Source organism: Equus caballus, chromosome 1, assembly GCF_041296265.1.
Source record: "Equus caballus isolate H_3958 breed thoroughbred chromosome 1, TB-T2T, whole genome shotgun sequence".
NCBI classification, from domain to species: domain Eukaryota; kingdom Metazoa; phylum Chordata; class Mammalia; order Perissodactyla; family Equidae; genus Equus; species Equus caballus.
In genome coordinates this window covers 92,264,035-92,276,999 of record NC_091684.1, presented here as the reverse complement: position 1 = coordinate 92,276,999, position 12,965 = coordinate 92,264,035, and the positions used below count along the sequence as shown (strand labels likewise).

The 12,965-nt window shown below is 37.4% G+C and overlaps 1 protein-coding gene and 1 long non-coding RNA gene across 27 annotated transcripts in view; one reads left to right on the top strand and one right to left on the bottom strand.

The window, feature by feature from the left end:
- Positions 1-12,965, top strand: part of MARCHF8 (membrane associated ring-CH-type finger 8) — a 113,474-nt gene that overhangs the window by 36,861 nt on the left and 63,648 nt on the right. For 21 of the 26 annotated variants that reach the window (XM_070229590.1, XM_070229554.1, XM_023647940.2 and 18 more), the window contains one exon: positions 12,430-12,609. In XM_070229590.1, the coding sequence (XP_070085691.1) occupies positions 12,508-12,609 (102 nt within the window). In that variant the 5' untranslated portion in view covers positions 12,430-12,507. Of the gene's footprint in view, positions 1-10,614; positions 10,812-12,429; positions 12,610-12,965 lie in introns of those variants that run through there. The other 5 variants (XM_070229583.1, XM_070229528.1, XM_070229508.1 and 2 more) reach the window with 5 other exon arrangements.
- On the bottom strand, positions 7,120-10,586 carry LOC102147419 (uncharacterized). Its single transcript, XR_288908.4, has 3 exons — positions 10,447-10,586; positions 7,482-7,589; positions 7,120-7,375 (listed from the first exon to the last, which is right to left on the bottom strand). It is a non-coding gene; the product is annotated as an uncharacterized lncRNA (long non-coding RNA).

Below are 12,965 nucleotides of genomic sequence, written 5' to 3'. Positions count from 1 at the left end.
TTTGAGTAACATGCTCAAAGGTGGTCATTGAAGCCAAAGTTATGGGTTAGATAACTCAGGAAAAGAGAATACGGAATGAGAAGCAGAGAGGGTAAAATGGAGCTTTGAGGAACCCTCGCATTTAATGTCCTGCTAGAGGAGACAGATCTGCAAAGGTGAAGAAGTACGAGGAAAACTAGGAATGTTGTATCATGTAAGTCAAAAGAAGGGAATGTCTGAAGACTAGGAAGAGAGTCAATGTGTCAAGTCAAATAACGTGAGCACTGGGAAGTGTCCTTTCGGCTTTACAGCATGGAGAGCGTTGTTGACCTTACCATACAGAATCCAGATTGCGATAAGATGAAATGTGTGTGAAGGTGAGGAAGTGTCGACGGTGAGTGTAGAAGGTTCTAGTGTATGGAATAGAAGAGCTCTGTCTTGCTCTAGAAAAGTAGGATAGACAGAACAATCCCAGGAGATGCGTGAGAAGTCAAGTGCAGTTTTCTCTCTTTCTTTTCTTTTTTTAAATTAATTAATTAATTTTATTTTTATTTTTGCTAAGAAAGATTTGCCCTGAGCTAACATCTGTTGCCAATCTTCCTCTTTTTGCTTGAGGAGGATTCATCCTGAGCTAACATCTGTACCAGTCTTCCTCTGTTTTGTCTGTGGGTTGCCACCACAGCCTGGCCGCTGACAAATGGTGTAGGTTGGTGCCCGGGAACCAAACCCGGGCCACCAAAGTGGAGTGCGCTGAACTTAACCACTAGGCCACAGGGCCAGCCCCCTCTCTCTTTCTTTCTTTCTGTTTTTTTTTTTTTAAAGATTAGTCATGAGCTAACATCCGCTGCCAATCCTCCTCTTTTTGCTGAGGAAGATTGGCCCTGTAACATCCGTGCCCATCTTCCTCTATTTTGTATGTGGGACCCCTGCCGTAGCAAGGCTTGATGAGCCGTGTGTGGGTCGGTGCCTGGGATCCAAACTGGTGAACCCTGGGCTGTCGAAGTGGAGCACACGAACTTAACTACACCACTGGCCTGGCCTGTCCCTTTCTTTTTTTAAGTTTTAATGAGACAAGGAAATTTCCTTATTCAGCACCTAAATAGTGACCCAGGGATAATGCCACTTTTGGAAAATATATGGAATAGGTATTGATCTGTTTAAGGTCTTCTGCCTATTACTCTCTTTACACTTTCTTTCCATTTGTGACTTCAAAATATTTTCAAAATTAGAAAAAGCCATAAATGCATAGCTTTTTGAAAAATGAGATGCAGGCCCAGACTCTCCTATCCAAAACCCTTAGGTTAGAAATATTTTAGATTTTAGAAATTTTCAGATTTATAAAGGTAATCTATAGTATGTATTATTTAATACCCCCATTGGGGTAACACCCCTTAATCAAACATGTTAATATTTCTGCATTGAGGTATAATATTTACACTAAGTTGAATAAGTAGAGACTATGAATAGCTTTCTATCAGTTTAGATCAGGTTGTGGCCCCCAAAAGGTTCGTGTAAGATCAGGTCTTAGGTATTAGTAAAGACAAACTAGGGTTTTTTGTTGTTGTTTTGTTTTGATAGTTTTCTGAATTTTAGAACTGTGGATAGGAGCTTGTAGTACCTAAAGTCCTGTAATGAAAACAATAGTTCTTTGCTCCACTCCTCCACCACCCTTGTCCCGCTCTACAGAGGCAGGTGCATACATATCATAGTAGTGCCTTCTGATAGTTACCTCCATGTTTTCAAATGATATGACTTGTAAATATTGGGCATCATCTGTTGACTTCCTTTTATACCCCACCTCTCTTCTCCCCATCATCCTGATTTGGTTATGTCACAATGTTGCTTTATCATTAGAAGGTTGACAACATTTTCAGTATTGAAATATTGTTCATTTTAGAGCCAAATGATTACATTTTCTTTCTGCTTTACTTTTGTTGTTGTTAATTACTTTTTATTTTCACTTGTATGATTTTTATTATACTTACCCTTAGTTCTTCTAAGGTGTCCATGGTATTAAGGTGTCCCTCCGTCTTCCCTGTTGAGACTTCTTTTATTCTGGAGACCTGCCCCTGGAAGTGTTCCATATGCCGCCTCCATTCCCTACCAATACTCTCTGGGCCTGCTGTGCCGCTGCAATACTGGAACTTCACTTTGTGCCTCTCCTAAGTTATAATGACTGTTTTGTGCATTCTGTTTTTCTGTTCCTTGATTTAGTCCTTTATTTTGCTACAGTACAACTTCCGAGAGTTTTCTTTAAAAAGGTGCTTGGGAAATTTATTTTGTGACTTCACTCATGCCCCAAGAAACCATTATTCTCCCTTCTCATTTGTTTGATAGTTTTGCTGGGTGTGAAATTCCATCTCAAAATCTTCTCTCAGAATTTTGAAGGCATTATGCCTCTGTCATTTGGGTCCACTGGTACTGGTGCTGTTGAGAGGTCTAATTCTATTTTGATTTATATATCCCTTTGTAATGTAATACCTCCACCCTACCCAATCCTGCCCACAGCTAGGACATTTTCTTTCTCACATTTTTGTTTGTCCTTGATGTCCTAGGATTTTATGATAATGAATAAGCCTTGGTGTGGACTTTCTAAAATTAAAAAAAATTCATTGCGCTAGGTGCTTACTGGGCTGTTTCAGTCTGGGGACTTGTGTCTTTCAGTTCTTGGGAATTTCTTTTATCATTTCTCTTATTATTTTCCTCCCTCTGTGTTCTCTGCCTCATCTCTCTGGAACTCCTTTTGGGTCAGATGTTGGAATTCCTGAGCTGATCTATGGATAATCTTATATCCTCAAATCCTTCTATCTTCTTTTTCTTATTTTCTGTTGCGTATTTTTGTACTACTTTCTTGGTGAGTTCTGTGACTTAATTTTCTAACCCTTCTGTTGAATTTTTAATTTTTGCTTATAATTTTTAATTTTCAAGAGTGCTTTTTGTTTTTCTATTTCATATTGTCATATTTTGGCTTTATGGATGGTATATCATCTGTACATTTAAGAGTATGTTGATTGACTTTAAAGGATTTTAAAAACTTTGGAAAATTATCTTTATTTCCCCTAGTTTTCTTTTTTTATGTATTGGTTCCTTTCATTTGGAGCTCTTCTAAATTTAATTAGTAAATAAGAAAAGCCAAGAACAGATGACATGGGGAAGCAGAGGTTGGACTACATTGAATTAAGTTGTGGAAGGCAAGAAAGTGAAGAATATTGTAGGCCACTCAGAAAATTTGGTTATAGAGGGAAAGAGGATAGGAGCATTGAAAGCATTTTTATTTTTGTTTTTAAAGATGGGGGACCCATAAAGCTCTTTAAAGTTCTGTATCAGTGTGGAATTTTATAATTTTTTATATTATCTAGTGATACAAACTACTTATTCTATGCATTTTCCTTTGTTGATGTGAAGGAGTCTTTAGGAAGGAGACGATGAAAATATGGGGTAGGAGAATGGCTGATAGAGTCAGGCACCTGAATAGTCAGGTGAGGAGGAAAGCAAAGAGCTCAGGTACATGCCCAGAGCTGGGGTCATCTCTTCCTCTGAACTGAGTAATGTAATTTACATAATTAATGAAAGGGTTGGGAGGAGTGGGCAAGTTTATACGATTGGTGGCAGGAAATTGAGGAACTTTTACAGTAAATGTCATTTACATAGCAAAAGTGCCTAGTCTCATAATCAGATCCTGGACACGTGGGCTTCCTTCACACAAGGGAATCTGTTGTTGAGAGAGAACAGCCTGTTCTCTTCTGGTGGAAAGAAGAGTTACTATTTTGGAATAAGAGATTTCGTTTATAACCATGATTAAAAGAGAAAAACATTTACTAATAGCTCATGTTTATTATTCAAACATTTGCTAATAGCTCATGTTTATTATTCTTTTCTGTGTTCTGTGAAAGATCATGATTCCTGCCACAGATCTGTTTCTGCCATAATGACAGGGACAAACATATGCTGAAAGAAAGTGGTGTAAGCAGCAGATAGCTTCTAAGCGCTGGGCAGATGCTCAGATTTGTTGACAGTGGGCAGGTACAGTCTGTCCCTTGTCTGCCGTGTTATAGTGCTGTATTCCTGTTTGCTAGCAGTTCGTGTTCTGAGTCTCCGTTTCTGCTGGTGTGTAAAGGCCATTCCACTGCAGTCGCATTTTGTGGAAAGTATGCAAACTGGAAATACTATGATGTGAAAATATTAATAACGTCTTACTGTGTGTAAAATATGAAATAATGTAGTCTCCAAAATCAGTAACTTTGGAGTGAAAGTCAGATGTAATAAAACACCGTGAAGAAAGGCAAACTGTTCCCATAAGGCATTGTGCTATTTTTTTTAAGGGAGAGCACTAAACAAAATATTAGAGCAAATACTGAAAAAATTTTAAAACAAGCATAAAACAAACACTATGATGGTTGTAAACATCTATGTCCTGAGAATGCATCCCCATACTTTATTCCTGTAGGAAAATTAGACTTGAATTCTGTGAGGCTTCAGAAATGTACTTCTCACAGAAAATTAGCCCTTTTATGGTTGTATAGTCATTGAGAACATAAAATTCTATTACCAACCTATGTGGAATGACTTGAGCTTTTAATTTTAGCTCTTTAAGAATATTTAAAGTAATATGTTACTGCTAAAGGTTTAGAAAATAGAGAAATGAAAAATCATTTATATTGCCACACCATTAAACTGCTATTAGCATTTTTATGAATTCCTTCCTAGGATTTTTGCTTGTGTGTATATTAATGTAGTTGTAATTATAATGTGTGTATAATTTTTACCTGCTTTTGCTCACACTCATCTTTCTCTTGCTTCTAATACCCACATAATATTCTTTTGATTGTATCAGTACCACAATTTACTTAGCTTTTCCTCAATTTTGAGAAATTATGGGTACTTTGTTTTCCTTTGTCGTAAATACTGTCATGTTGACAATCTTGGAGCTTGTAAATTTTTATGTATTTTCGTAGGCTAAGCTTCCCAACGGTAAGCTCTTCTAGTTTCTGAGCCCTGTTGCTCAAGTTTCCCAATGGGCATTTTGAGTTTGTGATGCCGCTGGAGGATCATGAGAACATAGGCTCAGCCCATATTGGCCAGTGATAGGTTTTGCCGTATTTCTGTAGAATTTTGTAAAGGAAAAAAGTGGTTCCCTGAGCTGTTGCCTTCCCTTCATGATTAAAATGTTAAGTGAGGACTCATGCTATGCCCTCATTTGTGAAACAGCTGTTCCTAATACTGCCCATTTAACTATGGGTATTTTTAATGTTTTTTAAAAAGCTATTCATATTAACTTCTTGATTAAAAAAAGATACTAACTTTCTGTCCTATGTGCTATAAATATTTTTGAGTCTTTTTTGCCTGTTTATTTTTGCTTTTAATTATAGAGTCATATCTACAAACCCTTTTCTTTGTGATTTTTTTCCTGTTAGTTCTAGACTTAGAAAGTCAGTCTTCCTTTAGTTCCTTCATATATTCATTTGCAATTCTATTTTATTATGTTTTTATGTGGTTTTTTGCATTTAACTTTTTTTTTTGCACGAAATATTAGCCCTGAGCTAACATCACCACCAATCCTCTTTTTGCTGAGGAAGAGTGGCCCTGAGCTAACATTTGTGCCCATCTTCCTCTATTTTATATGTGGGATGCCTACCTCAGCATGGCTTGATAAGTGGTACTAGGTCCACCCCTGGGATCCAAACTGTGAACCCCCCGGACCATTGAAGTGGAGCTTGCAAACTTAACTGCTAAGCTACTGGGCCAGCCCCTGCATTTAACATTTTTATGCATTGGAATTTATTTTGATGAATGAACTGAGTCTTAATTGATTTTTTTCCCCAAATTGTTAGCCAAAGTTATCCCAATGCCCATTATTGAATAACTTGTCCCTTTCTTATAATTTTGGGCTGCTGCTTCTATTGGCTGGTAGACTCTTCTGTATAAGCCAGTCAATTTCTGGATTGTCTTTCAGTCTTATAGACCTGTACCTTGCTGTTTAATAATTATTATTACCTTATAATTTTTAATATTTCAGAGGACTCATCTCTCAATTGCTTCTTCTCCAACATTTTTATTTGATCGCATTCATTTGTATATATAATTTTAGAATCATTTTGTCAAGTAAAAGAACCTTGCTTAGACTTTCATTGGAATTACATTTAAATATATGCTTTAATTTGGGGAGGACACAACTTATAGCATTCAGGTATACTCTAAAATCACTAAATGTTTTTCATTAAAAGTTGTTAAGTAGGTTTTGTATCATTTATCTCTAATTCATGCTTTTTGTTTTGTTGATGTACAGGAATGTTGGTGACATTAATATGTTTATATACTTTTTTCTTACTGATTTTATACAAATGTTTTTAACTGATTCCACTAGTTCTTAGAAAATTCCTCTGGACTTTAACTCTTTCATTGAACTATAGAGTTCACTTTTTATTTTTAAATCTTATCACATTAGCAGGAAAAATCTAACTATATATTAAATAATAGCAGTGGTGATGTGCTTATTTTGCTTTTTAGTTTAATTAGAATGCCTCTGAGAGTTTTGCTGTGTGAGTGTAATGTTAAATTTTGGTTGAGATAGGTGTTTTTCTTTTTTTTTTTTTTAAATTAGGGATTCTCCATTGCTGTTTTCTAAACGGTTTTAAAATTCTGTGTTGATGTTGAGTTTTGTCATTTGTTTATAGCATCTAATAGCATCTATTGCATCTAATGACATGAACAACTGATTCTGCAGGTTTTCCTTGGGAAACTGATTTTATTTCTGTGTGTTCAGGTGTCATGGTGTGCTGGTGACTCCCAGTGTGCACTGTGTACATATCTTGGGTTTCCCACAGGGATGTCAAGCTCAGTGTGCCTGTGGCGAGCCCCCTTTTATCTCTCACTCCTCTGTGCATCCTGGTCTTGTGAATGCAAAGCCAGAAACCAGGGAACAGTTAGGCTCCTCACTAGATTGTCTCAGTCCTCCTTTTTCAAATGGTCTCTCCTCCCTCCACGCTCACTGCTGTAAGTCTGGCCTTGATCATTCAGTGCTAAGTGTTACAACTAGTCTCCTCACTCCTCCCACTGCTCTTTTTCTTTTTGTGTCTGCTAGCTGATGTGCACAGGCTTCTCATTTTTTTGTATGAAACGTGCTTCTGATAAAAACAGACATAACTTGAAGTTGTTTATTCTGAGTGCCAGTCATGACATTATGATTCAACAACTCACAATGGAGAGCAGCAGGGTGCTGCTGGAGCCTGGCACCCTGTGAGCCAGGGTGCAGGGAGGCATGCAGACCTCGGTGGGGGCTGTCCCTCAGGGAGGCTGCAACTAGCATCTTTGTCTTCTCCTGGCTGCCTCTTTGTCATCTGTATTTATCCCCAGCATTGTGTTAGAATGGGCAGAATCCTTCATTTATCTTGACCATCTGGAAAGCACATAGAACAGCTTGATTGTTAAGCCATGATGGTCGTCTTTTGGTCCGATGTACCTACCTCTCTCCTTATAGGGATGGTATTATCAGTCTTACTTACCTTCAGAGTCATGCTGCTAGAGGTACTAAATAAATATCAGAAAGAATTTGAGGTCCCAGTTGTGTAAATCTTGTGTGCAACCAAGGCATAGGGGGACAGAAAATACTGCTGAAAAGACAAAGCAAACAAACAGGCTTTTGTGAGGCAGTGAGAGGAATCATTGCAGATGCCTGAAAAAGCAGGCTGGAAAATGTGCTGAGGTTAAGAATCCTTACATTTGTGCATATAGACACAGTCTTATTTGGTCTTCACAGTAACCCAGTGAACTGAGTAGAGATTACAGTCATGTGTCCCTTGACAATGGGGTTATATTCTGAGAAACGCGTAGTTAGGTGATTTCATCGTTGTGCAAACATCATAGAGTGCACTTACACAAACCTGGAAGGTATAGGCTTGGAAGGTATAGGCTACCACTCATCTAGGCTATATGGTACTAATCTTAAGGGACCACCGTCGTGTACGCGGTGTATCATTGACCGAAACGTTTTTATGTGGCGCATTACTTTTCTGTTTTACTACTGAAGAAAGAGTATCTTTTGAATTCATCAGTTTGCCCAACATTACACTGTTAGTATTTAATAGTCAAGACTTGAACCTTAAGTTGCTGATTTTGCACTCTTCCTTGTTACCTTTCTCAAAACTGGAAGAGTGATAAAGTAACAGTGGCCATCTCCATGCCATCTGGATAAGTTACATTAGGGATAGCACAAAGGAAAAATAAAATTTTATCTATCTTAACCCATGTTACTTATTTCTGATTCGTTTTTTAAACAGCTTTATTGTGATATAATTCACATCCATTAAAATTCACTCATTTGAAGTGTGCAGTTCTATGGTTTTCACTATACTTGAGTTATGTAACCATCACCATAATAAATTTTAGAACATATTCATTATCCTAAAAACATGGGGTTTTTAACCATCACTGCCCTTCCCATCCCTAACCCTCCCCTGGGCAGTCACTAATCTACATTCTGTCTTTATAGATTTGTGTACTCTGGACATTTCATACAAATGTATCATACAATACGTGGTCCTTCTTTCACTTAGTATAATGTTTTCAAGGGTCACCTGTGTTATAGCATGTATTCATATTTCATTCCTTTATATTGCTGAATAATATTCCATGGTATAGATAACACATTTTATTTATCCATTCATCAGTTTATGGGCATTTGAATTATTTCCACATTGAGGAAGAGCCAGACTGTTTTCCAAAGCAGCTGCGTGCATTCCCACCAGCAGTATATGAGGGTTTCAATTTCTACACGTCCTTGCCAGCACTTATCTGTCTTTAATTATAGCCATAATTAAAGTGATATCTCATGGTTTTGATTTGTATTCTCCTGTTGGCTAATGATGTTGAGCAATCCATTTTTCACTATTTGTCTTTTTATTATTGAATTGTAACAGTGCTTTATATATTTTAGATACAATTCTCTTACTATTATATGATTTGTAAAAAAATTTATTCCATTCTGTGGTTGTCTTTTTACTTTCTTTGTGGCGTCTATTGAAGCACAAAAGTTTTTGTTTTGATGAAGTGTAGGTTTTTAAAAGTTTTTTTTATTTAAGTGAGGTAGGGGTCTAACATCATTCTTTTGCATGTGGCTATCCAGTTGTCCCAGAACCGTTTGTTGAAAAGACAATAGTCTTTCCCTATTGAATAGTCTTGGCACCCTTGTTGAAAAATCAGTTGACCATAGATACATGGGTTTATTTCTTGACTCTAAATTCTATTCTATTGGTGTATATATCTGTCCTTATTCCAGTTCCACACTGTCTTGATTACTATTCCTTTGTGGTAAGTTTTGAAATTAGAAAGTGCCAGTTCTCCAACTTGTTCTTTTTCAAGATTATTTTGGGTATTCTGGATCCCTTGAATTTCCATATGTATTTTAGGATCAGCTTATCCAGTTTCGTTTTTTTTTTTTCTCTAAATGTTCATTGTGTTTTCTTCATACTTTTTTTTAAAATTTTTTTTAAGATTTTATTTTTTCCTTTTTCTCCCCAAAGTCCCCCCCGTACATAGTTGTATATTCTTCGTTGTGGGTCCTTCTAGTTCTGGCATGTGGGACCCTGCCTCAGCGTGGCTTGATGAGCAGTGCCATGTCTGTGCCCAGGATTCGAACCAACGAAACACTGGGCCGCCTGCAGCGGAGCGCACGAACCCAACCACTTGGCCACGGGGCCTGCCCCAGCTTATCCAATTTCTACAAAGTCAGCTGGGTTTTTAATAGGGATTGCTTTATCTGTAGATCAATTTTGGGAGAATTGCCATCTTATCAATAGTAAGTCTTCTAATCCATGAATTTGGCATGTCCGTGGCCATACTCTCAAACAACCAACTTTGTCAGTCCAGTTCTTCTAGATATGGATGTTCCTATCAGGTGTGTTGTATTTTGTAAGTTAGCATTAGTGGAATTGAAGGCCTTATGCCTGGATTGTCAGGCAATAGTGTAGAGGTTTAACTTTTGCTCTTAATTAAAGATGAATTGAATCATATAAAACAGATATTTGGAAATTATGCAAAGAGAATAGTATCAGTAATACCTGCTTTACGCTTTTCATATGAACCTTCATATAAAAAGTGGCATGGTCTGTTTTGTAGTTTGGTTTTTAAAATGATCACTTTCTAAATTTTTTTTTCTTTTATTTTTTTGAGGAAGATTAGCCCTTAGCTAACATCCTCTGCCAGTCCTCCCCTTTTGCTGAGGAAGATTGACTCTGAGCTAACATCTGTGCCCCACTTGCCCTGTACGTGGGACGGCTGCGACAGTATGGCCTGATAAGTGGTGCACATGCCCATGCCTAGGATCCGAACTGGTGAACCCTGGGCCACCAAAGCAGAGTGCATGAACTTAACCCCTATGCCACTGGGTGGGCCCCTAAAATTATCACTTTCATCCAATATATGTCTGACATAGGAAAGGGATTGCTTCAGGCGAACTTTCAGGTCTCTTACCTGGAGATGGGGGTGCATATCTGAAGAGTAACTTAAATGGCTGTAAAGAGGGAGGCCCTGTAAAATTATGCAAAAAATTTCAAACACCCTCACATTTCTGTTTCTCTGGCATAAATAGTCCTGTCCATGCTTGTCGTGGTTCTGTACCAATGATGTAATAATGATGATTATACCAGGAGCACCAAAGGTAGCTATTGGCATGATATATGGTGGGGCTCTGGGCATGGTTAGTTTGACTAAGTATTCCAAGTGACCACATGGAGTTTGTCATTTGTGGCAGAGGACTTTAATGCATTAGTGATGAAAGAACTGCTCACCACTAACTATTGTGATCTCCCGGAGAGTGTAAGACAACTAAGCAGTAAGTAAGTGCCTCTTGTTTGCATAATGTGAACACAAATATTCAGACTGCTTCTTGGATATCATGCCCCATCTTGTGTCAGCCTCAACAAAGGCTTGAAATAGAGTGGGTGATGTATAATACCTAGACACTAACATTTTCTTTATTATTGATTATATCTAGATGCTGATATCACCTACTTTATTTTCCTGTTTTATTGGTTATGAGTTACCACCCATCTATTATAAAACTAGACTTTTTAAAACAGAACATTTGTTTAGCTCATTTTCTCATATGTGTTGATCCCTTCCAGTTTTTTGTTCCCTCCTGTTGCTTATTGATCAGAGAGTCCTGAGAGAGAAGTCCATTTTGTGAGCCCTGTTGCTCTTAATTTGGTTAGTAACACTGTCAGAGGTGAGACTAGCCACCTAAAAACCTACCTTTGGTCCAGAGCAGAGTTTTGGGAGAGGGGGAATAAATGGCTGCTTGTCACACGTTACCTTAGGGTTGTCAGGCCTTATTGTTCACCCTCCCCGCCTACCATCCCACCTCCCAAATATATGGTTAATAAATGAAAATCCCCAAATTAGAATTTTGTTCTTTTGGTTTAAGGCTTCCATCCTTTGTTAAAATTTGAACAGCATGAAATATTATTGTGTTGAACCTCATAGATAATTTGTATAATTTATATCTAATTGGTTTTGTATGCAGAGTTTGATAGATCTCGGTGTGGGTAGGGGAAGAGAAAGAGAGAGAGAGAACACACGATTCAATTATTAGGCACTTTAGAGGATGCAGGAGAAAACCAGAAAAAAGGCAAGGATGCCTGGAATCATTGAATATGGCTTATTCAGACACTATTATTTTCCTTAAGAGCAGCCTTTTCATGGTCCCCGGAATGTCCATGATGACCCTCATCTTTCCTATAAAATCCTTTAGAGCAGGGGTTAGCAAACTACAGGCCCATAGGCCAAATTTAGCCTGCCACCTGTTTTTGTAAGTAAAGTTTTATTAGAACATAACCATTCTCATTCATTTGCATACTCACTGTGGCTACTTGCATGCTACAATGGCAGATTTAAGTAGTTGTAGCAAATATGGCCCACAATGCCTAAAATATTTACTATCTGGCCTTTTACAGGAAAAGTTTGCCGACAACTAGTCTAGAGAGTGTAGACTTTTGGAAGGTTAAGCATGAATCATAGATATTTTAAATTTATTTTAGACTTCTTAACCTTTAATCTTACCATTATGTGGACTGAAGGGCAGCAGTTTTAAGGAAAGATCACAGCTTATATCAGGATGAATGCTTGTTCAAGAAAAAAGCTTAACTTCAAAAATATTCTTATAATGAGAGATGACACTGCTGTATTTAAAACCTAAGTAGCTATGGAAAATTAATATCTGATTATACATGTACCTGATCCACCAGCCTTCTTCAGGTGCTCCCATCTTACTACATGAGAAAAATGATACAATTTCCCTCGTAGACATTTAGCTTCTATCATTTTTGGAGACCAAATATCTATGTCAGACATTATAACTTATTTGAGTATAAATATGAATATAAATATAAAATACTGATCTCACTGTTGGAAATTTGAAAAGTGTTCAGCTCAGTTACATCTTGTCTTCTCTCTCAGCTTAAAGTCCATGGCCCAAAATGACTCTACCACTGAAGACTCTCTTCCGTAAAGAAGAGGACCAGACAGGAGGCTGGGATGAGCATGCCACTGCGTCAGATCTCTGCCATTCCATCCCAGGATGCCACCTCTGCTAGAATCTACAGAAATAAGACCAAAGAAAAGGAGAGGGAAGAGCAGGTAATGAGATAATCCTCTTTTTAGTTTCATTATTTTTATTATTTTCATTAAGTATCGTCTAGGATAATAAGCTCTGAAGATGAAGAAGATCAAGGTTTTCTCTAGTAATATACTAAAAAGTACATGGTATAAATAGTTGTACTCAGAAGAATGTGTCTTTTTGTAGATTTCTAAGTTTTCACATTTTGGTATCAACTTATTCTGCCATGGTTGTACATGACTTATTTATTTTCATTGGTTAAATCTACCTGATTATTTATGGTAAATTGCTGAGAAAAAGTTCTTTGGATTCTCAGAACATGATGCAAAGGATAAATTTTTTTGAACAAAAATGTGTGAATGCCTCATACACACTA